Below are 27,198 nucleotides of genomic sequence, written 5' to 3'. Positions count from 1 at the left end.
CAGGGCGGGGCAGGCTGGCCTGCTGTTAGCAGCCACCAATGAGGACCACAGGCCACCAGAGGAAGCAGCTTTTATTGATGAGTTATCTCCAGAAACCAAAGGTCCACGGACCCACTTTCCGCCACCCGCTGTCCCTCCAGGACCTCACATCGCCCCACCTGGGGAGGGGATATAAGTGACCTTTGGGTTTTCAAAGCCCCAGGCTTTCCCCTCCCTGCGTAGCCTTACACATTCGTAGCAATACTGTTTGTTGGGTTTTTTTTTCCAGCAATGCCTGCTGCAGCTACTTGATAACAGTTGTGGGTGAAAGAGTGTGAGGGAAGCATTAGATGAGTAAGGGACACACAGGAAAAAGGAACGTAGCCTCTCAAAGGTCCCCTGTCCAGCCTCAGTGGCTTGATCCTTCAGATGATTTCTCTTTATGCTGAATAACGCCTTTCTGAATCAGATCGGGGATTTCCACTGCCAGCCATGGACCCAGCTGTAATACAAGGGAGACCTGTAAGGTTACTACCATCAAGGCAATGCATCTTGTTCTATCAGAAGCTCCTTCCTAGAGAGATACTAGGGGAGCACACCCAAGGGAAAACACTGTTATTCCTTGTTTATTCTCAGTTCTCTTTTTTATATTGATTTTTGAGAGGGGGGGGGGACGGGAGAGGGAGAAGCAAATAACCCAAACTTACCCCCAAAGCCATAAGATGAGCTAGTCCAAACTTGGGCACGTTCCTGGCCCACAAAGGCTTAAAGTGATCAGTCAGACATATTTTGCCACCCCTATGAGAGGGATAAGCGGGAAGAAGGTGTTGACATGCAAGGTTACCATGAAACATAGCAGCCTCTTGGAAGCACAAGGCTATTAGTGATCCAAATTGAGAACAAGGTCAGCTAAGTGCAGTGCCCAGGCTTGGTAGAGGGAGGCCTAGAGCCCCTCTAGGCCAGCAGGCCTCTGGGAAAATTCCTGCCTCCCCAAGTTCTTCCCTAAGCCCGTTTTGACCCTTTCCCATCTCCTATTCAGTCCTACCTGTACATCTTGGCTGTTTTTCCATCCAGCTCAGGGACTGCAATTTCTGGAGCAGTAGTAGGATATGTGATAGGAATCTGGAGGAATTATAAAACCTTAATAAAAGAGAATCAGGATATAAAGGAACTAATGTATCCTGACATACATTTCTCAGTTGAACTGAAATGTTTGGCAAACTCCCCAAGCAGCATGTGCAAACCAGAATTCTGGACTTAGAGATTAGTAACTAATCTACACTTGCTTCAAATCTCAGTTTTTGCCTCCCATTGGAAAATTTCTTTGGTCTTTTCAAAAATTGTTAGCTTGTTAACCTCCATATTTCCCACACCATCATACTCACGTCAAACTCGATGTCAAACTCATATTTGAGGAGATCATGGATGTACCAGCATTTTCCAAACCACCTATAACGAAGACCAAGCCTCAGTCTAATTTGACCATTCTTCTCATACTCAAGTGACATCTTTTTTTAAAAAAATATATTTTATTGATTTTTTACAGAGAGGAAGGGAGAGGGATAGAGAGTTAGAAACATTTATGAGAGAGAAACATCATCAGCTGCCTCCTGCACACCCCCTACTGGGGATGTGCCTGCAACCCAGGTACATGCCCTTGACTGGAATTGAACCTGGGACCCTTCAGTCCGCAGGCCGACACTCTGTCCACTGAGCCAAACTGGTTAGGGCTCAAGTGACATCTTCTTGGCTTAGGTGACTGGCCTGGGAGACTCATGGGATAGGAACTGGGAAACTCTGGAGCTGTGGGAGTGGACACAGCCAATACGGAGCAGGGATGGCCTGGCAGTGAGCTTTGAGATAGGATAATGCTAAAACCACGTACGATTCCCACCCCGATACCCCCCAGGAGGGTCTGCCTACCGAGTCCCTTCCTTGTTGGACTCCAGTCGGAACCAATCAGTGTCCGCATTCTTGTTGTTCTCCACATACTAAAAGCAAAGAATTAGGTCTTTGAGGGGGAAGTTGAGGCCAAGGGCAGTCCCCCTTCCCTCAAAAGAAAATTATGTGACTACTTTCTTTTTTAGTACATTTGCCCAATTTTCCTGACATAAGCAAAGATAAAGACAAAGTCACACTGGTAAGCAGGGACTAGCAATTGCCCAGAGCAGAGAATGCTTGGGCTCCACTCACTTTAGCACTAAAGATTTGATGACACCAGCTGAGTTCTCTTTTCACTTCTGACACTTTCTGACCTCAGCTCACAACTCGTTTAATGGGTGCTCCCTCCCTAGGGGACATGACATGGTCCTGGTTTTGATCAGCTCCCACATGCTGATGGACTTCCAAATCTTTATCTTTAATCCAGATGTTTTCTCCAGCTTCAGACTCCAGTATCCAACTATATATTTCTACCTTTGTTTCACAGGTACCTCAAGCTCAGCTTTTGCTTTTGTTCCTTCTGCCCTGTCCCCCACTGCATCAATCTCAGGGAGTAGCATCAGCATTCACTGTCATTTAGGCTAGAAACCTGGAATTGTCCTTTAAAAATTTTTTTTAAAATTGATTTCAGAGAGGAAGGGAGAAGGAGATAGAAACATCAATGATGAAAAAGAATCATCAATAGGCTGCCTCCTGCATGCCCCCACTGGGGATCAAGCCTGAAACCTGGGCCTGTGCCTGACCAGGAATGGAACCATGACCTCCTGGTTCAAAGGTCCATGCTCAACCACTGAGCTGCTCCGGCCGAGCTGGAATAATTCTTGATTCTCCCTCTCCTTTAGCCCAGCAACAATGTCCTGCTGATTTTACCTTCTGAATAGTCTTCAAATCTACCTCTCCTCTCTATTCTCACTATAACTAACTGTAGAGTTTAGACTTTAGAGCATCAACTTTCTTTTGCCTGGATTAATCACAGACTCCTAACTTGTCTCCTACCTTCAATCTTATCCCTGTCAATTCCATTTTCCTCTCTATTGGCACGGTGATTGATCTAAGCTCAAATCTGACCAGAATATTCCTTGGTGAAAATCCTTTAAAGGAATCCCAACGCCTCCAAGATAAAATTCGAGTGCTCAGACCTCTCCCTCGAGTCTTGCCCACCACTCCGTGCTACGCATTTGGTGCTGCAGCAACTCTGAACTAGGTGTCTCTTCATACACATCACGGCGTTTCTAGCGTCCATGCCTTTCCCCAAGAACGTCCTCCTCCCACCTCAAGCACCGCCTCCTCCAGGGAGCCCGCCCTGACCAGCCCCACCCGGATTAGCTACCTCGCCGGCTTCAGCACATTCTAGCAGTTCCTCAGCCTCCCTCTCCCTTTCCCTACTTAACGAGTCTTAGTAGCCCGGCCCGCCGCCTCCGGCCTCGGAGCCCCTTCCTGGGTGCGGGGTGCACAACAGGTTTGCGGTGAAGAGAGGCACGCGGCAGGACAGACCCCGGCCGCCCCAGCTCTCCTCTTAGAGAAGAGGGGGAGCCGCACAGGGTCCCGCCATCCTGCCACTGCCCCCTCTTTGACTTTTCGGCCCGAACGTGCGCGCCTCCTCCCGAAGTGAAGAGGGGTCGAGGGGTCGGCGGGGACAGCCCGCTCCTCGCCCCCAGGAGGGCAAGCCCGGAGCCCGAGCGACACGTCACCTTCCGAGGCGCACCCCGCAGGAAGTCGGCCCGACCCTGGCTCGCGGCGCGGCTCCCCTGCCGGCGCCCCCGCCCCCGCCTAGGCCCCACACCCCGCACTTGTCGTGTCTATGAATTTGGGGGTTCGCCTTTAAGACCGGAAATGGCTTCCGCACGGAGCCTATTCCTGAGCACACAGGATGACCCACAGCGCTCTGCGCCCGCAGCAGCACAACCCACCCGGATAAGAGACTGATACTCCTCCTTGAGGCGCTGCACCCACAGCTCCCGATCGCGAGGTCCGGCGTTAGTCTTCAGCACTGGGATCTCAGACACGACACGCCGGGTGGCCTCGTCCGCCATCTTGAACGAGGGCACAAGAGAAACGCGGAAGTGGTTTGACGTGTCGTTTACTGTCAGGGCGTCGCCATCTTTACTACGGGAAGATGGGCAGTCGGGCGGCCTCAACGCTTCCTGGAATGCGATCTTGTTTCTAGCAGCTGGAGGGTGCTAAGGGAAGAACAGATGCAAACCGATTGTTCTGCACTGAATATGGAGCCAATCAGTTAACACACACACCCACCGACCCAGCAGACTGCGCAAAGCCTGACTTCCGCTCATGCGCAGAGCAGTAACCGCAGGAACTCCGGCGCCTCCCGAGCCTGGAGCGCGGCGGGAAGTCAGGCCGCTCCGGGCTGTTCCGGGCGCTTTCTCCCCGACATTCCCGCGGCGCGCGTTTTCGCTTCCTTAGCTTCCGAGTAATCGGCCTCAGGCCTGCGCAGGGCCAAAGCGGTCATCCAAGAGGAGGGTACTGGACTCCGGTCATCATTGCAAACCTGAGACTCAAAGCGTGGTGTGTGGTCTCTGCCCGAAGAATTAACACAGCGGGGCTAGGGAATTATTAGTAAGTGCTGAGGAGTTGAGAGTTCACAGGAAGATGTGTTCAGTCTAGCATAGACATTTTTCTTTGCGGGGGGGGGGAGGTCTGGAATTGTCCCATCTAGGAAAGAATCATGTCTCTATCTCCAGTGTGTGGCACACAGTAGGTACCTAGTTATCCTTTTGCAGAATTTTGAATCTTCCAGTTGGTTTTTAAACCTAAACTCTTAATTTTGGCTTTAATTTACTGTTTACTCCGTTAATTGTTCCAGCTTGTAGCAATAATTTGGGATCAGATTATTACTTTTTTTTTTTTTTAATATTTTATTGATTTTTCACAGAGAGGAAGGGAGAGAGATAGAGAGCTAGAAACATCAATTAGAGAGAAACATCGATCAGCTGCCTCCCGCACACCCCCTACTGGGGATGTGCCTGCAACCCAGGTACATGCCCTTGACCGGAATAGAACCTGGGACCTTTCAGTCCGCAGGCCGACGCTCTATCCACTGAGCCAAACCGGTTTCGGCAGATTATTACTTTTTTAAAATATATTTTATTGATTTTTTACAGAGAGGAAGGGAGAGAGATAGAGAGTCAGAAACATCGATGAGAGAGAAACATCGATCAGCTGCCTTCTGCACATCTCCCACTGGGGATGTGCCTGCAACCCAGGTACATGCCCTTGACCGGAATAGAACCTGGGACCTTTCAGTCCGCAGGCCGACGCTCTATTCACTGAGCCAAACCGGTTTCGGCAGATTATTTTTTAAGATATATTTTTATTGGTTTCAGAGAGAGGAAGGGAGAGGGGGAGAAACATAAATGATGAGAATCATTGATCAGCTGCCTCCTGTACGTGCCCTAATGGGGATCTGTGACCTTCTGGTTCATAGGTCCGAGCTCAACCACTGAGCCACACCCGCAGGGCTGGGATCAGATTCTATTAATCATCAAATTCTATAGTCAGTCGACAAATATGATAAGCATACTATATGATAATTTTAAAAAATATATATTTTTATTGATTTCAGGGAGGAAGGGAGAGGGAAGAAACATCAATGATGAGAGAGGATCTTTGAATGGCTGCCTCCTGCACGCTCCCTACTGGGGACTGTGCCCACAACTGGGCATGTGCCCTTGGCTGTAATAGAACCCGGGACCCTTCAAGTCCACAGGCTGACTACTCTATCCACTGAGCCAAACCAGCTAGGGCTATAAATTTCTTTTGAAGATATATATTTTATATTGTTGACAGTATTACAGATGTGTCCGATGCCTTTCCCCCCCCCTCCACTCAGCCCCAATCGCCCCCCCCACCCCAGATTTACACTACGCATATTGCCCCTGTCCATGGGCTATGCATATAAGTCTGTAAGTTCTTTGGTTTATCTCTCCTCATCCTTCCACCCCCACATCAAAGTATTTCAATCTGTCCCATGCCTCCATACTTTAGGTTACATATTAATTTCTAATGGCTGAAAACTCCAGTACAATGTTGAATAAAGACTGAGAACAGACATCCTTGTCTTGTTCTCATTTTAGGGGGAAAACATTGTCTTTCTTCATTATGTATAAGTTCCTAAGTTCCAAGGGCTCTTCCTCTGTTTCTGTAACTTGTTTCCTGAGCCAGAGTCACTTCTTCCACCTCTGTAACTTTCTAAATAAACTCTCTCCTTTATAAAAAGGTGTGTGTGTGTGTGTGTGTGTGTGTGTGTGTGTGTGTGTGTGTATTGATTTCAGAGAGGAAAGGAGAGGGAGAAAAGAGAAACATCAGTTATGAGAATCATTGATCAGCTGCCTCCTGCACGCCTATACTGGGATTCAAGCCTGCAGACAACCTGGGCATGTGCCCTGACTGGGAATCAAACCATGATCTCCTGGTCATAGGTCAACACTCAACCACTGGGCCATGCATGTTGGGCTAAACTTTCCTTATAATTTTTTATTTTTAAAATATATATATATTTTTTTCTTTATTTGATTTTTTAAAAATAGGAAATAAAACAATTACCAGATTGTAGATACAGAATAATTAGTCATTTACATGCAATAAACATTAATATTTCAAGAAAAATGATTTTAAGTATAATAATGTTACATGCAATAAACATTAATATTTCAAGAAAATGCCGAAACCAGTTTGGCTCAGTGGATAGAGCGTTGGCCTGCGGACTGAAAGGTCCCAGGTTCTATTCCGGTCAAGGGCATGTACCTGGGTTGTGGGAACATCCCCAGTAGATGTGCAGGAGGCAGCTGATCGATGTTTCTCTCTCATTGATGTTTCTAACTCTCTATCCCTCTCCCTTCCTCTCTGTAAAAAATCAATAAAATATATTTAAAAAAAATATTTAAAGAAAAAAAGATTTTTAATATTACCAAAACTGTACCAACATAGTATAATATCACAAAAGTTGTAGGAAATATTAAAAATCTGCGAATAACAGGATTACTTCAATTATATTCTAACATTTTTTTCCTCTGGCTTTGTTTTTATATTGAGTTTATGTTAGGTATTCATTATATTCCACAAATGAGTGAGATCAAGTGATATTTATCTTTCTCCAGCTGGCTTATTTCACTTAGCATAATGCTCTCCAGATCCATCCATGCTGTTGCAAATGGTAAAAGTTCCTTCTTTTTTACAGCAAAATAGTATTCCACTGTGTAGATGTATCACAGTTTTTTAATCCATTCATCTGCTGATGAACACTTAGGCTATTTCCAAATCTTAGCTATTGTACATTGTGCTGCTATGAACATAGGGATGCATATATACTTTCTGATTGGTGTTTCTGATTTCTTTATATATTCCTAGAAGTGGGGTTACTGGGTTAAATAGGAGTTCCATTTTTAATTTTTTTGGAAAACGCCATACTGTTTTCCAGAGTGGTTGCACCAGTCTGCATTCCTACCAGCAGTGCAAGGGAGTTCCTTTTTCTCCACATCCTCGCCAGCACTTGTTGATTTGTTGATGTTAGTCATTCTGACAGGTGTGAGATGGTACCTCATAGTCATTCTGATTTGTATCTCTCAGATGATTAGTGACTTTGAGCATGTTTTCATGTGTCTCTCAGCCTTCTGTATCTCCTCTTTTGAAAAGTGTCTATTTAGGGCCTTTGCCCATTTTTTGATTGGATTGTTTATCTTCCTTTTGTTAAGTTATATAAGTTCCCTGTAAAGTTTGGAAATTAAACCCTTATCGGAGATAACATTGGCAAATATGTTCTCCCATGCAGTGGGCTTTCTTATTGTTTTGTTGATGGTTTCTTTTGCTGTGCAGAAGCTTTTTATTTTGATGTAGTCCCATGTGTTTGTTTTCTCCTTAGGAGCTGTACCAGTGGAAATATTTCTATGACATATGTCTGATATTTTGCTGCCTATGGATTTTTCTAAGATTTTTATGGTTTCCAATCTTATGTTTAAGTCCTTTATCCATTTTGAGTTTATTTTTGTGTATGGGGTAAGTTGGTGGTCTAGTTTCATTTTTTTCAATTTTCCCAACACTATTGAAAAGACTATCTTGATTCCATTGTATGCTCTTGCCTCCTTTGTCAAATATTAATTGAGCATAATGGCTTGGGTCAATTTCTGGGTTCTCTGTTCTGTTCCATTGATCTATATATCTGTTCTTGTGCCAGTACCAGGCAGTTTTGAAAACAGTGGCTTTGTAATATAGCTTGATATCTGGTATTGTGATCCCTCCAACATTGTCCTTCTTTCTCAGGATTGCTGCAGCTATTCAGGGTTGCTTTTTTTTTATTGCAGATGAATTTTTGGAGTTTGTTCTAGATAGGTGAAATATTCCATTGGTATCTTAATGGGGATTACATTGAATCTATAGATTGCTTAGTGAAGTATAGACATTTTAATGATGTTGATTCTACCAATCCATGACCACGGTATATTCTTCCATTTGTTTATGTCTTCTCTATCTCAGAGGTTCTCAACCTTCTGGCCCTTTAAATACAGTTCCTCATGTTGTGACCCAACCATAAAATTATTTTCTTTCTTTTTTTTTTATCTTTATTGTTCAGATTATTACATTTGTTCCTCTTTTTCCCCCCCATAACTCCCCTCCTCCCAGTTCCCACCCCACCCTCCGCCCTCACTCCCCACCCACTGTCCTCATCCATAGGTGCACGATTTTTGTCCAGTCTCTTCCCGCATCTCCCACACCCCTTTCCCCCCCAAGAATAGTCAGCCCATTCCCTTTCTATGTCCCTGATTCTATTATATTCACCAGTTCATTCTGTACATCAGATTATTTATTCACTTGATTCTTAGATTCACTTGTTGATAGATGCATATTTGTTGTTCATAATTTGTATCTTTACCTTTTTCTTCTTCTTCCTCTTCTTAAAGGATACCTTTCAGCATTTCATATAAAACTGGTTTGGTGGTGATGAGCTCCTTTAGCTTTTCCTTATCTGTGAAGCTCTTTATCCGACCTTCAATTCTGAATGACAGCTTTGCTGGATAAAGTAATATTGGTTGTAGGTTCTTGGTATTCATCACTTTGAATATTTCTTGCCACTCCCTTCTGGCCTGCAAAGTTTCTGTTGAGAAATCCGCTGACAGTCGTATGGGTACTCCCTTGTAGGTAACTGAGTTTCTTTCTCTTGCTGCTTTTAAGATTCTCTCTTTGTCTTTTGCTCTTGGCATTTTAATGATGATGTGTCTTGGTGTGGTCCTCTTTGGATTCCTTTTGTTTGGGGTTCTCTGCGCTTCCTGGACCCGTAAGTCTATTTCTTTCACCAGGTAGGGGAAGTTTTCTGTCATTATTTCTTCAAATAGGTTTTCAATATCTTGCTCTCTCTCATCTTCTGGCACCCCTATAATTCTGATGTTGGTACACTTGAAGCTGTCCCAGAGGCTCCTTACACTATCTTCGTATTTTTGGATTCTTTTTTCATTTTGCTTTTCCGGTTGGGTGTTTTTTGCTTCTTCACTTTTCAAATCTTTGACTTGATTCTTGCGCTCCTCTGGTCTTTGTTGGGTGTCTGTATAATATTCTTTATTTCAGTCAGTGTATGCTTAATTTCTAGTTGGTTCTTTATCACAACATCGAGGGTCTCATTAAATTTCTTGTAGATCTCATTAAGTTTATCGGCAGTTTCTAGAAAATTATTGAAAGACCTTAAAAGTGCGGTTTTGAGCTCTATAGCCTCCATTTCTGTCATGGTCCTTTGTCTCTGCATTTTTTATGCTTTCTTGGTGCACCCCCTTGTGGTCTTTGTGCACAGTCTTGTTGTAGTTAAACCTTGATTGTTGTCGGTAATACTGGGGGTGATTTGACCTCCAGGCCAACTGGCTGTGAGAATCAGCTGTGTCTGCAGTGGGAGAACTTCTGTGCTGGATCTCTAGGGCGGTGCTAATCTAGCCTTTGCCTAAGGCTATCCCGCAAATGCCTCTGTGCAGGGCTTGGGCGGGGCAGGTCCTGGGGGATCTACATGGCGGGGGGAGTGAGCAGTTATGGCTGCTCTCAGTCCCATCCCCAGGGGCTCTGCCTCTCTGAGTCCCAGCAACCGCTGCAAACCTCGGAGAGAAAGCTGCCTTCGAGTTCCGACCGAAGCCAGACAGTCCCGTTTGAGTCTGGGTCCCTGGAGACTCGCCCGGATCTGGAGCTCAGAGTTTGAGACTCCCTCCTGATTGAAACAGACAACCGTGCCCTCCGCCGCCAGCCCGCTCCGCATGCACCTCCGCACCTTAGTATTTCACTTCAGCACTGCGCCTCCTCTGAGTCTCGGTATGCTATTCTCTTTCCTCCTAGTTGTAGAACTTCCACTCAGCCAGCCTTCCTGTGGTTCTGGATGATGTCCGTTCCATCTTTTAGTTGTATTTTTGAAGTGGTTGTTTGAGGCAGCAAACTCTGGCATTAACCTATGCCACCATCTTGGTTTCTCCTCCCATAAAATTATTTTCGTTGCTACTTCATAACTGTAATGTTGCTACTGTTATGAATCATAATATAAATATCTGATATGCAGGATGGTCTTAGACGACCCCTGTGAAAGGGTCGTTCGACTGCCAAAGGGGTTGTGACCCACAGGTTGAGAACCACTGCTCTATCTCTTTTTTCAATGTCCTATAGTTTTCCAAATACAAGTATTTTACCTCCTAAATTTATTTCTAGGTATCTTAATTTTTTTGTTGCAATGGTAAATGGGATTTTTTTTTTTTTAGTTTCTCTTTCTGTAAGTTCATTATTGGTGTATAAAAGAACCATAGATTTCTGAGTGTTAACTTTGTATCTTGCTACATTGCCAAATTCATTTATTAAGTCTAGTAATTTTCTGATGGAGTCTTTGGTGGTGTTTTTTATGTACAATATCATGTCATCTGCGGATACTGACAGTTTTACTTCTTCTTTTCCAATTTGGATGTCTTTTATTTCTTCTTTTTGTCTGATCTCTATGGCTAGCCTCACAGTACTATGTCAAACAGAAGTGGTGAAAGTGGGCATCCCTGTCTTGTTCCTGTTCTTAGGGGAAATGGTTTTATTTTTTGCCCATTGAGTATGATGTTGGCTGGAGGTTGGCCATATATGGCCTTTATCATGTTGAGATATGCCCCCTCTATTCTCACTTTGCTGAGTTTTTGTGTGTGATTTTTTTAATCAAAAATGGGTGTTGGATTTTGTTGAATGCTTTTTCTGCATCTATTGATATGACCATGTGATTTTTGTTTTTCAGTTTGTTTATGTGATATATCATGGTTATTGATTTGCAAATATTGTACCAGACTTGCATCCCTGGAATAAATCGCACTTGATCATGGTGTATGATCTTTTTAATATATTACTGGATGCAATTTGCTAATATTTTGTTGAGGATATTAGCATCTAGGTATTTTCATCAGGGATAGGGGCCTGTCTTTTTTTATTTTTGGTAGTATCTTTATCTGGTTTTGGAATAAGGATAATGCTGGCCTCATAAAAAGAGTTTGGAAGTGTTCCTTCTTCTTGGATTTTCTGAAATAGTTTGAGGAATGTAGGTGTTAGTTCTTCCTTAAGTGTTTGGTAAAACTCCCCTGTGAAGCCGTCCGGACCTGGGTTTTTGTTTGTTGAGTTTTTTGATTTCTGCTTCTGTTTTCACCAGTTGTTATTGGCCAGTTCAGGTTTTCTGATTCTTCCTAATTCAGTTTTGGGAGATTGTATTTTTCTAGGAATTTGTCTATTTCAACCACATTGTCCAGCTTGTTGGCATATAGTTGTTCATGGTGTTTTCTTACAATCCTTTGTATTTCTGTGGTGTCAGTGGTTACTCTTCCACTTTCATTTCTGATTTTATTTATTTGGGCCCGCTCTCTTTGTTTCTTGATGAGTCTGGCTAATGGTTTATCAATTTTGTTTATCCTTTCAAAGAACCTGCTCTTGGTTTCATTGATTTTTTTTTGTATTATTATTTTTTTTTTTAGTCTATGTTATTTATTTCTGCTCCAATCTTTATTTCCTTCCTTCTACTTACTCTGGGCTTTTCTTGTTCTCTCTCTAGTTCTTTAAGTTGTAGGGTTAAATAATTTATTGCTGGTTTTTCTTGTTTTTTTGAGGTATGTCTGTAGTGCTATGAACTTCCCTCTGAGGACTGCTTTTGCTGTGTCCCAAAGATTTGGGTTGTTGTGTGTTCATTTTCATTTGTTTCTAGGAAGTTTTTGATTTCTTTCTTGATCTCAGTGGTAACCCATTCACTGTTTAATAACATGCTATTTAGCCTCCATGTGTTTGAATGTTTTGGGGTGTTTTTACTGTAGTTGATTTCTAATTCATTCCACCTTATCTGAGGAGATGCTTGATATGATTTCAATCTTCTGGAACTTATAGAGACTTGTTTTGTGTCCTAACATGTGGTCTATCTTTGTGAATGGTTCAGGTGCACCTGAGAAGAATGTATATTCTGCAGCTTTGGGGTGAAATGTTCTATAAATGTCAATTAAATCCATCGGATCCAGTGTGTCCTTTAGAGTATCTGTTTCCTTGTTAAGTTTTTGTCTGGAAGATCCATCCAGTGAAGTCAGCGGGGTGTTAAAGTCCCCTTCCATGATTGTATTGTTGTTGATCTCTCCCTTAAAGTCCTCTAGAAGTTTTTGTATACATTTAGGTGCTCCCATATTGGGTGTGTATATGTTTGCCTTTGGTATTATATAGTGACCTTTGTTGTCCTTGTGATGGCCTTCATTTTAAAGTCTATGTTGTCAGATATGAATATTGCTACTCCAGTTTTTTTTCTTTTCCATTTGCATGGAAAGATTTTTTCCACCCCTTCACTCTCATCCAGTGTGTGTCTTTTGTTTTGAGGTAGATCACTTGTAGACAGCATATAGTTGGGTCATGTTTTTGTATCCATTCAGCTACCCTACACCTCTTGATTGGAGCATTTAGTCCATTTACATTTAGGGTTGTTATTGATTGGTAGTTACTTATTGCCATTTTAATTCCGTATGCCTATTTTTCTCTATTTCTTCTTCTCATTATAGGAATCCCTTTAGCATTTCTTGCAATGCTGGCTTGGTGGTGATGTACTCCTTTGGCCTTTTTTTGTCCAGGAAGCTCTTTATTTCAACATCTATTTTGAATGACAGCCTTGCTGGATATAGTAATCTTGGTCTCAGATCCTTGCTTTCCAGTACCTTGAGTACTTCATGCCATTCCCTTCTGGCCTGTAGAGTTTCTGATAAGAAGTCAGGTGTCAGCCTTATGGAAATTCCTTTGTTGGTAACTGTGGGAAGCACAGGACTTGCTTGGAAAGTCTGTAAGGAGGAATCTCCAAAAGGTCAGAGGCCTCCAGGGGACCTTGCTAAAGGTTTTTGCAAACAAGTCTGAGCCCCCGGGTGTTTTACTGGAATCTTGTTTAGACTTTAGATTACCTTGCTTAAAGGACACTACAGATGCATATGTTTTCTCAAGGATACTTACCCTGCTGATAGTATCTAATAGTTAATTTTAGTTCCAGCTGTTGCTACAATAAAAGCCGAAGGAGGCAGGCGAACAGGGCTGTCTGGTTCCTTTATCCATGCAGTCCCTTAACCCAGTGGTTCTCAACCTTGGCTGCACATTAGAATCACCTGGGAATCTTTTTATTTATTTATTTATTTATTTATTTATTTATTTATTTTTTACAGAGAGGAAGGGAGAGGGATAGAGTGTTAGAAACATCGATGGGAGAGAAACATCGATCAGCTGCCTCCTGCATACCTCCCACTGGGGATGTGCCCACAACCAAGGTACATGCCCTTGACCGGAATTGAACCTGGAACCTTTCAGTCCCCAGGCCGACGCTCTATCCACTGAGCCAAACCGGTTAGGGTGGGAATCTTTTTAAAATCCTGATTTCTGGGCCTCATACTCCGAGGATGTTTCTTTGTTACTAATGTTGTGCCCCCACTCCATAACAAAGAAACAGAATTTCCAGAGGATGAGGCCCAGAAATCAGGATTTTAAAAAAAGATTCCTAGGTGATTCTAACGTGCAGCCAAGGTTTAGAACCACTGCCTTAACCCATGCTTTCACAGAAATGTTTGTCAGAGTAATCATTTATCCATCACTCAGGGTCTGCTGGTCAGCCTTGACAGGTAACAGTTTTTTTTCTCTTTCTGCCTTTAAGATTCTCTGTCTTTAATTTTTGGCCTTTTAATTATGATGTGTCTGGGCGTGGGCTTATTTGGGTTCCTCTTGCCTCTTGAACTTGTGTGACTTTTTTCTTTACCAGATTATGGAAGTTCTCTGCCATTATTTCTTCAAATACTTTCTCTATGCCTGTCTCCCTTTCTGCCTCTTCTGTCACACCTGCTATTCTAACATTGTTACGTTTCAAGTTGTCCCACAGCTCCCTTAAGCTGTCCTCCTGTTTTTTAATTGGTTTTCTGATTGATGTTTTCAACTCTGTTTTCTAATTCACTGATTCAATCCTCAGCTTCCCCTAATCTGCTGTGTATTCTTTCCAATGTGTTATTTGTGTTATGTCATTCTTTATCTCAGACTGTTCTTTTCCATAGTTTCTACTAGAGGCTTGGTGCATGAAATTCGTGCACTTGGGGAGGAGGGGTCCCTCAGCCTGGCCTCTCACAGTCCGGGAGCCATCAGGGGACATCCGTAGTGCTGCAGTGGAGGTGGGATAGGTTCCCGCCACCACTGCGCACTTGCCAGATGTGAGTCCCGCTTCTGCCTGAGTGGTGCTCCCCCTGTGGCAGCGCACTGACCACCAGGGGGCAGCTCCTGCATTAAGTGTCTCCCCCCTGGTGGTGAGTGAGTGTCACAGCAACCAGTCATTCTGCCATTTGGTCGATTTGCATATTAGCTATTTATTATATAGAATACTAGAGGCCCGGTGCACAAAAAATTGTGCACTCAGGGAGAAGGGGGGGGTCCCTCAGCCTGGCCTGTGCCCTCTCGCAGTCTCGGACCCCTCGGGAGATAACGACCTGCTGGCTTAGGCCTGCTCCCGGGTGACAGAGGGCAGGCCCAATCCCTAGGTGCAGCCCCTGGTCGGGCTCAGAGCAGGGCCAATTGGGGAGTTGGGGCACCGCCGCTGTCATGCACAGAGCAGGGCGGGTTGGGAGGTTGCAATGCCACCCTCAGTCACGCTCAGGGTAGGGCTAATTGGGGGGTTGGGGCACTGCCCCGTCACACTCAAGGCAGGGTCAATGGGGAGTTTGCAGTGCCACCCCCTGTCACGCACATGGCAGGGCCAATCAGGGGGTTGGGGTGCTGCCCCCTGTCACTCACAGAGCAGGGCCCATCAGGGGGGTTGGGGCTCTGTACCCTGTCACGCACACAGCAAGGTTGATCAGGGGGTTGGGGAGCTCCCCCTGTCATGCACAGAGCAGGGCCGATCAGGGGGTTGGGGAGCTCCCCCCTGTCACTCACAGAGTAGGGCTGATAGGGGAGTTGGGGCACTGCCCCCTGTCACACACAGAGCAGGGCGGATCAGGGGGTTGGGGTGCCACACCCTGTCACACTCAGGGCAGGGCCGATGGGGAGGTTATGGCTCTACCCCATCACACACAGAGCAGGGCCCGTGGGGGGCGGTTGGGGTGTTGCCCTCTATCACCCACAGAGCAGGGCCGATCAGGGGGTTGGGGCGCCGCCACTGTCACACTCAGGGCAGGGCCAATGGGGAGGTTATGGCTCTACCCTGTCACACACAGAGCAGGGCCCGTGGGGGGGGGGGGGGGTTTGGGGCACCGCACCGTCACACACAGAGCAGGGCCGATCAGGGTGTTGGGGCGCTGCCGGAAGCCGGTCCATCCTTGCTGCTTGACACAGTCGCTGCAGGAAAGAAACATCTGCACAGCATATGTTTCAAGGGACCTGGCGTATATAGCATACTGTTCTTAATATGTTTGCTCCCCTTAGTGCTGTGTGTTTTAACCAAGGTCACCTCTCCAAGAAAGGTTGTTTCCCCAGGTAGGAATTTTTCCCTGAAGTCAGGGAGGGGATGCCTCTCCTAGAAAGGTTGTTTCCCCAGGTAGGAATTTTCCCCTGAAGTCAGGGAGGGGATGAAACTCCTTAACTAAGTGCCAGGCGGGTAGTTAATCACTACAAACAATCATGCTTAAGCTACATAATCTTTACTCCCTGGAATGGAGATAAGAAACGCCCTAACCTTTGTAATAGAAATTGACAGGATTAAAATCAACTGGGATAAATACGGATGTAACAAGACAATAAACAGCAGAACTTCGCTGGAGATCCAGACCAGAACTTGGCTGGAGATCCTGGCTGGAGATCCTGGCTAGGCTGCTGATCAACTGAACACTGTCTCCGTGTCCTTCCTTCTTCGCCGACTCCGTCTACACCTTTGGGGACCCCTGGACCCGCTGGGGTTGGACCCCGGCAGGGCGCCGCACCCTGTCACACACAGAGCAGGGCCGATCACGGGGTTGGGGCACCGCAGCCTGTCACACACAGAGCCGCAGGGCAATCAGGGGGTTGGGGCGCTGCCCCGTCTTGCTGATCCCGGTGCCGGGAGGCCTTGCAGCTCCGCTGATCCCGGTGCTGGGAGGCATATTACCCTTTAATATATAGGATTGAGGCCTGGTGCACAGGTCGAGGCCAGCTGGTTTGCCCTGAAGGGTGTCCTGGATCAGGGTGGGGGTCCCCACTGGGGTGCCTGGCCAGCCTGGATGAGGTGATGATGGCTGTTTGCAGCTGGTCACACACCCTTCAGGGTGGGGGTCCCCACTGGGGTACCTGGCAAGTCTGGGTGAGGGGCTGAGGGCTGTTTTCAGGCTGGCGGGTGACTGAAGCTCCCAACTGCTCCTTTTTTTCTTTTTTTTTTTTTTATTCTGGGCCACCTTTAGCTCTGAGGCTTGGCTCCAGTTCTTAGGCCTCTGCTGCTGAAAGCAGGTTTCTGGCCTTTGTTTACCTTCTGTATTTGAAACAATGTTGCGATCCTGCTGACTGAAGCCCCGCAACTAAAGCAGGTTTCTGGGATTTTGTTTAGCTTCTATATTTGTAACATAGTTGCTTAGAGTTGTAGCTCAGAGGCCGGCAGCGGCAGCGGCAGGCGGGGAACGTTGGAGTCCTCTGTCACTGAAGCAAGCAAGCCTCATGTTAGTTTCAAGCTGCCTGGCTGCCGGCCGCCATCTTGGCTGGCAGTTAATTTGTATATCTCCCTGATTAGCCAATGGGAAGGGTAGTGGTCGTACGCTAATTACCATGTTTCTCTTTTATTAGATAGGATCTTTTTTCATGCTGTTGAGCATCTTTACCATCATTACTCTGAACTTTGTTTCAGATAAATTTCTAATCCCTGCTTCATTCTTTTCTTCTGGAGAATTCTCTAGTTCTTTCATTTGGCGGTTCTTTGTCTCCTAATTTGGGCTTTCTGTTTGGGTTTGTGACTATGTATTAGGTAGATCCTCTACACCTCTCAGTTTCTAGTGCAGGACAGTGTCAAAGGCTGTTTCTAACTAAATAGATCAGGCATACTCAAAGCCTGCAGAGACTGCCTCTGCCTACAGACTGATAAAATTCCGACTTGACTTGCCCCCAGGCAGTTGTCCTCAGGTGTGGAGAGTCTTCACAGGGTGGGCAGTTGCTTCTGTCTGGAGGCTAATTGCTATTTTTAATCTCTTAAGTGTCCTCAGGGCAAGGTGTTCTCCAATAGGGTGTGTGAACTGTCCTCCTCCCAGGCAAGGCAGATGGGAAGATGTCCGTGCGCTGTATGAGGGAATGATTCTGCCCAGGAAAGTTGGGGTGTCTGCCTTCTGAGCTCTATCCCTTGAATCCCCAGTACTGGCTACTGCTCTCATAGCTCCAGTCCACTTCACCCTCCCTCTGCCAGAGCACAAGGTGGGTAGCTCCACAGGGAATTTTGTGCATTGGCCTTTTAAGAGAGTGCCTGAATTTTCAGCTGCTACTCTCTGGCAGACAGCACCCTGCTGGTTTTCATAGCCAGATGTTATGTTACCCTCTTGTTTTTGGTGCTCTCTGCTGGGGGGCCCAGGTTGGGGATTAGATCCCGGAGTTCTCAGTGGCAACCCCCTTAGCTGAGGTATCTCTCCGGGACTTTAGATTCTGTCTGTTGGAGCCCGGCCAGCCTTTTGTGCCTCTGCCCCTTCTACCAGTCTCTATGAGGTCTCCACTATCGGTCCTTGGGTGTCAGGGTTCTCTCCTGTGAGTTTTCCATTGATTATTCAGGACGTTTTTTCTGTATTTCGGTTGTAATACCAGTTTGTTCCTGGGAGCATGTCTGTGCAGCATCCACTTACTCTGTCACCATTTTTATTTTTTTTAAAATATATTTTATTGATTTTTTTACAGAGAGGAAGGTAGAGAGATAGAGAATTAGAAACATCGATGAGAGAGAATCATCGATCAGCTGCCTCCCGCACATCTCCCACTGGGGATATGCCCGCAACCCAGGTACATGCCCTTGACCAGAATCGAACCTGGGATCTCTCAGTCCGCAGGCCGACGCTCTATCCACTGAGCCAAACCGGTTTCGGCTGTCACCATTTTTAGTAACTTTCCTTATAATTTGAAAAAAGAAAGTGACTATATATGTTCCCATATGTTTCAGTACATAGTTTTAATATCATTCAGTTCTAATTATTTTTTAAATCCATTGTGATTTCTTTGAAAGAGGGTCACTTAGAAATGTATTTCATAAATTCTAAATATAAAGACTTTTGAGTTACCTTTTCTTACTGATTTCTAGATTAACTGCAATGAGGGCAAGAAACACACTCTGTAATTTCAGTCTTCTGAAATTTGTTGAAACTTGCTTTATAGTTCAATATGGCCAATTTAAAAAATGTTCCAAGTGTGCTGGAAAATAATTTCTAGTTCACAGTAGTTGAATATAGTGGAGTGTATATGCTTGCTGAATCTAATTTGCTGCTCATGTTACTTAATTTTTTTATAACCTTACTGATTTTTTGGGAGGGGCGATCTATTGGTTGCGAGAGACGTATGCTCTGTCACAAAATAAATGTGTTAAACCTCCTGTTAAAATTATGAATTTGTCTATTTTTTCTTGTACTTCTGTTCTATGTAATTTGAGGTTATTACTAGTAGCCCATCGTGCGATATCGTGTGCAGCAGGACCCCCGCTGCTTCCGCGGGAGCCAGGCGGAACCTCAGTGCACCTCCAGGAGCTGTGCTGCTTCCATGGGAGCCGTGAGGCTTCTGCAGGAGGCGGAAGCCGCCCTCGCCCACAGGAGCTGGGAGGGAATCAAGCCACTTCCCCGGGAGGGAGCTGCACTGCTACCACAGGAGGCAGGCCCACTGTCTCCCCTCCAGGCCTGCATCAGCCGCATGCCAGCCCTCCTGTCTCTGTCCATGTCTGCTCCGGCTCTGGGGGCCTGCCTGAGCCAGAGCATGGCAGCTCACCGGCCCTGTCTCTGTCTCTGTTCCGGGGCCTCACCTGCATGCCCAACCTCTTCCTGTCTGGTCATGACCCGTTATGGCGTCCCATCCTAACTTGCATTATACACATACACACACACACACACACACACACACACACACACACACACACACACTAGTGGGGCCTGGTGCACGAAATTTGTGCATATGAAAAGGGAATTAGAAGAACGTAATTTGGACTCACTATCTAATATCAATACTACTAGAGGCCCAGTGCACAAAAATTTGTGCACTCGGGGGGGAGGGTCCCTCAGCCTGGCCTGTGCCCTCTCGCAGTCTGGGACCCCTCGGGAGATAACAACCTGCTGGCTTAGGCCTGCTCCCAGGTGGCAGAGAGCAGGCCCAATCCCTAGGTGCAGCCCCTGGTCGGGCTCAGAGCAGGGCCGATTGGGGAGTTGGGGCGCCTTCCCCTGTCATGCACAGAGCAGGGAGATTGAGAGGTTGCGATGCCACCCTCAGTCACGATCAGGGTAGGGCTGATTGGGGGGTTGGCGCACCGCCCCGTCACACTCAAGGCAGGGTCGATGGGGAGGTTGCGGCGCCACCCCGTCATGCACAGAGCAGGGCCAATCAGGGGTTTGGGGCACTGCCCCCTGTCACTCACAGAGCAGGGCCCATCAGGGGGGTTGGGGCTCTGTACCCTGTCACGCACAGAGCAGGGCCAATCAGGGGGTTGGGGCGCTGCACCCTGTCATGCACAGAGTAGGGGCGATAGGGGAGTTGGGGCACCGCCCCGTCACACACAGAGCAGGGCCCATCAGGGGGTTGGGGCACCGCCCTCTATCACCCACAGAGCAGGGCCGATCAGGGGGTTGGGGCGCCGCAACTCTCACACTCAGGGCAGGGCCGATGGGGAGGTTATGGCTCTACCCGTCACACACAGAGCAGGGCCCGTGGGGGAGGGTTTGGGGGATCTCCCCCCTATCAGGCACATAGCAGGGCTGCTCAGGGGGTTGGGGCGCCTTCCCGTCATGAACAGAGCAGGATGGATAGGGAGGTTGTGGCCCCGCCCCGTCACACACAGAGCCGAGGGCGATCAGGGGGTTTGGGCGCTGCCCCCTGTCACGCTGATCCCAGTGCTGGGAGGCATATTACCCTTTTACTATATAGGGTAGAGGCCTGGTGCATGGGTGGGGTCGGCTGGTTTGCCCTGAAGTATACAATGTTGCCTTTGTATACAATGTTGCGAATCTGCTGGCTGAAGTCCTGCGGTATCTGTTACAATGTTTGAAACTGCAGGCTCAGAGGCCTGCAGCTGCAGGCGGGGAACGCTGGTTTCCTCCGTCACTGAAGCAAGCAAGCCTCATGTTAGTTTTAAGCTGCCTGGCTGCCGGCCGCCATCTTGGCTGACAGTTAATTTGCATATCTCGCTGATTAGCCAATGAAAAGGGTAGCGGTCGTACGCCAATTACTATGTTTCTCTTTTATTAGTGTAGATGTGAGCATGCGGCAGTCCGTGTTTCTGAAATTAAATGACATGAATTTTAGTTATTACTTTGCCAAATAAATGGATTTCACAGATATCATTTAAAAGAGCATTCAGCTTAATATAAAAAACTCTGGCTACCAAGTCAGGTCTGTTTTCACCTATTTTGCCAGCGTTGTAAATTGTTTCCAATATCTGCCCATTTTGGGGTTGCATGTCATGGTTATGAATAAATCAGGCTTGCCATACTTCGTTACAATTGCCATAGCATCCTGATATCGCTGCTGCATATTTCTGGGACTACCCTCAAAAGACGACGGAAGTAGTATCATTTTACCAATCGGCACACTGTCATTTTCAGATCTACATTTGAGATAATCCAACAAACGACTGTATTTTTCAACTCACAACTCAGATTGGTTTGCTTTGATGAAATTTATCAGATTTGCCTCCATTTTTTAATATTAATCCACGATAAACTGTTATTTTTCCTGCATTTAAAATAGGATTGAATGTGTCCTGCACAGAGAGATGAAATTCATAATATTGCATTTGTGTGACTCGTGTCCTTACATTTTGTCTAGTATTATTGTCGATTACATTGTTGTCTCTGAGTCTCAATGCAATATCTGTTCCCCAGCCTTTTTCACCATGTGGAAAAAGATTAGGATATGTCATTGCATCTAATGTAGGAAACAGGATACTGATTTGTTTCATTTTAGTGGCATTTGGATTATTGGGATCTGGTTTACAATGAATGAGCAAATCCCTTTCAAAAGGAGGTTCTCCATTTTTGTTTCTGAATATGACAGCAACCTCGGTTACATGGGGAGAATTATATCTACCTGGGTCACTGTTGCGATCGTATTTAATCGTCATTGTTACCTCTGTGGGAGCAATACCTTTTGCTGCTGTTTCAGATTGGGCTTCCTTTTCTACCTCATGTAGCATCTTGTATGATTTTGTTAATTCACTTATTTCATGCATGAGGTTGTTGATGTTGATCATGAGTCTTTCTGAGCAGCCCTGGTTTTCTGGCATTGCTAATCTTTTATTTGTCGCTTCGGCTGTATCCAAAATATAGAGTTGAGCAAAATTTCGAGAAACACCATCCGAAGAATGTAAAGTTCCAGTTCGGTGATAAACTTGTCCATGTATTCTAAAACAGTATGGTCCATATCCTGATGGCGATGCAATATTTGCACCCATGGAAGCAAAAGCAAAATAACTATTTATGGAATGAATATTTTCCATGAATTTTTTACTGTCAGAATCTTCGTTTGTCATTAACCTTTTTAAATACATTAATCTTTTAAAATATGTCGGGTAACCTGGAAAATGTATATCATTTGGACAGACTTTCCCTTTGCTACAACACCGAGTAAATTTCCCATTGGATGGTTTTTCATCAGAGAAATTTAGTGATAGGCAAAATTCATACCTAAGTCATTCCACAACTATGTTAGAGAATTGCATCCTCGTGTACTCCATTTTCGCTGAGAAGGCAGTTCCTACTAGTATTGGTAGTACTTGTTAATGACTGTTCTCTAGACATATTCTGTCGTCGCCACTGCTTTCTTTCAACTTCAAAGGCACGACTTTGGTCTTTAGACATTTTGTGTCAATGATGCCAGTGTTTTTTGGCACCAGGGTGACGTTTTTCCAGTAGCTGGTCTTCAGATACATTCTATCACAGGCGCCGCCTTCTTTCAAGATCAGACACACGTTGCTCTTCAGACACTTTCTGTTGATAACACCGGCATCTTTTGGCTGCAGAGCTACGTTGTATCAACAGTTGTTCTTTAGACATAGTCCCACCTCTCTACTCTCACGGTCTGAGATGCAGGTGAACGAAAGTCCTGGCTGTCAGGCCGCTGAGAGCTGTCTGGCCAAAGGCTGATTCTGGCTCATCCTGTGGGGGGTGGGACTTCCTCCTCCCTGCTGTCAGTTTCCACAGCTGTGATGAGGAAGCTGGGGTGACAGAGGGAGCCATGCCCTCCAAGCCGCCCTCTCTCTTGCTCTGCTCTATGTCCAGCAGCCTCCTACTCTTCCAAGTCCTCCAAACTTCCTGCTCTCTGCCTGCTCTCCTGCTCTGCTCTCTGCCAGCGAAGGTCCCAGTAGCCTGTGGCTGCTGTCGCCTCCTCGGATGCTTGACACCTGCATATGCAAATTAACCTGCCATCATTGTCAGGTTTATTTGCATACTCACTCCTGATTGGCTGGTGAGCATAGTGGAGGAATGGTCAATTTACATGTTTCTCTTTTATTATATAGGATATGTAGATATGCATACAAATTTAACTCCATGGCAAATTGAACTTTTTAAAAATATATATATTTTATTGATTTTTTACAGAGAGGTAGAGAGAGGGATAGTTAGAAACATCAATGAGAAACATCGATCAGCTGCCTCCTGCACACACACCCCCCCTCCACTGGGGATGTGCCCGAAATCAAGGCACATGCCCTTGACTGGAATCAAACCTGGGACCCTTGAGTCCGCAGGCTGATGCTGTATCCACTGAGCGAAACCGGTTAGGGCAAATTGAACTTTTTGATATAAAATGCTCTTTATTTCTAGTAATGCTTTTCACCTTGGCGATATAATTTTCATTTGGCTTATGTTTGCATAATATATCTTTTTCCATTCTTTCACTTTCAATCTCTTTGTACCCTTATGTTTTAGGTAACTCCCAGTTTCTTTACTTAGCTTTCACTGGTTATTAAAATTCTTAAGATTTTAACCCTTTGCGGTCCAATTTTATTTCTGGAATTCAGTCTGGCCCAAATTAATTGACGGGATTGAATGTTGAAGTTATCTGTCTCACTAGACCTCAGCTCGACGTTGGACCGGCTCCTAGCGCCTGGTCTGTTGAGTCAGCCTTCACGTTGGACCAAAAGGGTTAAAAATATATTCATTTACTGTGCTAGCCAGTTTGGTTCAATGGATAGTGTTGGCCTGCGGACTGAAGGGTCCCAGCTTAAATTCTGATCAAGGGCACATCCCCAGGTTGATGGCCTGGGCCTCCCTCTGCAGGGCGATCATGTGATTGATTGTGCCCCACAGAGGGAGGTCCCGCCCACCTGCAGCAGCCTGCTTGTTGGTGACCTTGGGCCTCCCTCTGTACGGCGATCACGGGGTGATGGCCAGGCCCCCTACCAATCGCATCACACCTGCCTTTGCTGGCCTGGCGCCAGTGGGTGTCACAGTGTGGTCGTCTGGAAGGTGGTTCTGCTGTTCGGCCATTCGGTCGACTTATATAGTACGCTTTTATTACAATAGGTCCTTGGGTTATGTCAGAGATCCGTTCCTACCGTGCGACATAACGCAATTTTCGCCGTAAGTCAGAACCCACCTACATAAACACCTATGTCACTCACATGGAGCACATACACAGCAGTAATGAAGTGAAACAGTCAAAAAATTTGAAAGAAAGATAACAATTCCTGACCTTTACTTGTAGTAAATAATAAAAAACAATGCACATATGCACATACGTTGAAATGATTGAACTTTACTTTTTTTTTTAAATAAATAAATGGGAGATGGCGACGTAACCACGAAATGATGTATGAGTCCAAGGGAACCCAAGGACTACCTGTTATAGATATAAAAGCTCAGCGACTGTTATGGCGAAACAGCTGGAATCACCCGTCGCTATGACGCGCACTGACCACCAGGGGGCAGATGCTCAATGCAGGAGCTGCCTCCTGCTGGTCATTGTGCTCCCATAGAGGGAACGCCACTCAGCTAGAAGCTGGGCTCACGGCTGGGGAGCGCACTTACAGTGCACAAGCCTCTCCCACCTCCCGCAGGCGCAATCTGCAGCAAACAGACTGCAGTCCCTACACCGGGGTGGTGGGGGTGTAGCCGCAATGACCACAGATCAGCCGCTTCCGGCCTGTGGAACTCTCCCTTTGGATCCTGTGGCTACTCCGCACCCCTTACCTATTGCACTCTGAGTCTCTGGATGTGGGCTCCAGAAAAACCCAGAGGCACTTCACGCACATACTGCCTGGGCTGGCCTCCATCTCGAGAGTGAGCGCTGATGAAGGCCAGCCCAATGACTGACACCCACACATGTCCCTGGTTGAGCCCTTCCCAACCTCCACCTATCACCCGTCCCCGGCTCCATCTCCTGGAAAGTCGGCATCCTGGCACTGAATACCTGTTCCTGGGTCCCTGCAGAGCACTGGTCAGCTCCAGTGGGTAGAGGGGCAACCAGCAGGTGCTGGCCTGACCTGTTTGGTTCAGGCAGCCTCACACTTGGGACAGGAGTTGCGTGGAAAAATCACCCCCTGTACTCTACAGGTACAATCTACTGTGAACAAATGCAGCGTGGAAGGTTCACGTGTGACCGGGACAACCTTGATACCAACGCCAGTCCCCTGGAACTCTCCCTTGGGCATCAGTGCCATGTTCCTTTGGATGCAGAACTGAAATACTAAGAACGCGCCTTACGCGGGACTGTGATCAGCTTCTCCCTTCTTCCTTCCTACCACCCCCAGCTGCCACTTCCAAGCTGGACAGGTCCCCACCTCCGGAGAGAGTCCCGGGAACAGAGAACATCCCAATCCTACGAGCAGGTCTTCCACGTGCGTCTGCAGCTGAGCCCACCGCACCGTTCCTGGGCCCAGTCAGCATCCAGGCTCCCACTTCCCTGCGGATCCCCGGCGGCTCCCGTGGGCAGGCAGGCAGGTCCACCACCCCCCCGCGGTGCTGGTCCCCATCACCGAGGATGCCCACGGCTGAGCCAGAACTTGCCGAGAGGCACATCCCCATAAGCCTACAGGTACAATCTCCGGGGGTGGAGGCAGCGAACACTCGGAGTAACCGGGATGAGCCTGATATTGCCGCTGGGCTCCTGGAACTCTGCCTCAGGCATCGAGCTCAAATCTCATCCCTTACCGACTGCCCTGGAGCTACAGAGGAAGGCAGCAATATAAAAGTGGCCACAAGGTGGCGACTGACCTTTGGGGTAAAAGTCAGATGGGTCTGAGGAATGGCGGCGTGGGCGAGAGAGCACCCCCACCCCCCAAGATCCCCAACTTTGTACTGTTTACCTCAGAGCGTCTCTTATCCGCCGCCCAGCACAGCCCAAGGCGTCTACTGGGACCTCCCGGCCAGCAAGGCACGACCCTGGCCGCAGAAGGGCATTTGGAAATATTTTTTCGGGAAGCTGCGGGGCGGAGGACAGGCTCCCCACACGACTTCCTGGGGCTCACGGGACGGGAAGCTCCCAGGAGCGGATCCGTGCACCGGCCACTAGTCTATAATAGATTTTTCTAGATCCACTGTAAACCTACTTTTGCCCCACCCTGTGCCTTCCCAATCACTCAATTCACTTCAATCTGGTTTCTAACCCACCATGTCTCCGAACCAGATTTCTCCAAAATTACTAAATGACTTCCTTGTTGCAAAATCTGGTGACGTATTTAGTGGTATCTTACCTGATGCTACGTTTGACCCTGTGACCAGCGTCCCTGCCCCTTCCCTCCCGGCCTGTCCTGGCCCGTTCGCTGGCGGGCAGGTCTCCTCGCTCAGCCTCTCCTTCGCCTCCATGGCGCCAGCACCACCTTCAGTCACGCACCCACCCACCTTCCCGCTGGGCCCCCGGCCCACATCGCCTGCCCAGTGTCCACCGGGAGCCCGCCGGCACCGAACACCCATTCTCTCCCCAGGCAGCGGCACATCACCCCCGACGCCCGAGTGGAACCGGGGCGTGCCTCGCCGCCTCCCTCTGCCGGGGCCATTCCCATCTCCTCCCCTAGCTCTCCTTTCTCCGGGACGGACAGCGGCCCCGGGCCCCGCGCTCGTATCTAAAGGGCGGACGTCGCCGTCGGCGCCTCCGCTCGCCTCCTCACAGCCTCTCCGGTGTCCGAGGGTAAAACCCACTTTCCAGGCCTTTGCGGTCGGGCCCCCGGGCCGCCCCCTTCCCAACGCGCCAAGCTCCGCGCGGGCGCCGGTCCTCGGGGGCAGGTGCTCAGGCGAGACCCGCTCCGACCACACCCGCCCGCGCCGGGAGCCGCCGGGGCAGCGTCCCAGGCCCCCACGTCCGGGTCAACCGGAAGCTCAGGGCAAAGGTCAACCCAGGTCGCGACCCTCCCCGCTCTCGACCAGCGCCCTCCGGTCCGCCCTTCCGCGTCCGGGCCGCCGGCCGGTCCTCAGCGGGTCTCTGAGCCGCTCCCCCGCGCCCCCGCCGGCGCGCCCTCCTCCCCGCGCCGCCCCGAGGCCCCGCGCAGGCCCCGCTGCCCCGCAGCAAGATGGCCGCCCGCCCGCGCCCCGCGCCGTGAAGCCGCGCCGCCCGCGGAGGCCGCGCCGGCTGTCCTCACCTGGCATGGCCACTCCGCGCGCGCCCAGCCGCGGGCCTGACGCCGCCGCCAGCCGGCCCGCCGCCGGCCAGGTTCCCGAGGCGCCGCTCGGGACGCAGCCT

General features: G+C 47.6%; 1 protein-coding gene across 1 annotated transcript; it reads right to left on the bottom strand.

Annotated features, from left to right (window-relative positions):
* Positions 1–53: 53 nt before the first annotated feature.
* UFC1 (ubiquitin-fold modifier conjugating enzyme 1) lies at positions 54–27,181 on the bottom strand. Its single transcript, XM_036344036.1, has 7 exons — positions 27,098–27,181; positions 3,831–4,100; positions 1,903–1,970; positions 1,365–1,428; positions 1,025–1,101; positions 687–777; positions 54–481 (listed from the first exon to the last, which is right to left on the bottom strand). Exons 2-7 carry the CDS (start codon positions 3,951–3,953, stop codon positions 389–391), a joined length of 516 nt encoding a protein of 171 aa, XP_036199929.1. The 5' UTR covers positions 3,954–4,100; positions 27,098–27,181; the 3' UTR covers positions 54–388.
* Between the last annotated feature and the right edge of the window lie 17 nt (positions 27,182–27,198).

The sequence above is a fragment of the Myotis myotis genome, unplaced genomic scaffold, assembly GCF_014108235.1.
Source record: "Myotis myotis isolate mMyoMyo1 unplaced genomic scaffold, mMyoMyo1.p scaffold_m19_p_18, whole genome shotgun sequence".
Classification (NCBI taxonomy): domain Eukaryota; kingdom Metazoa; phylum Chordata; class Mammalia; order Chiroptera; family Vespertilionidae; genus Myotis; species Myotis myotis.
Note: the sequence above shows the minus strand (reverse complement) of the source record. Positions and strands in the feature narration are given on the sequence as shown.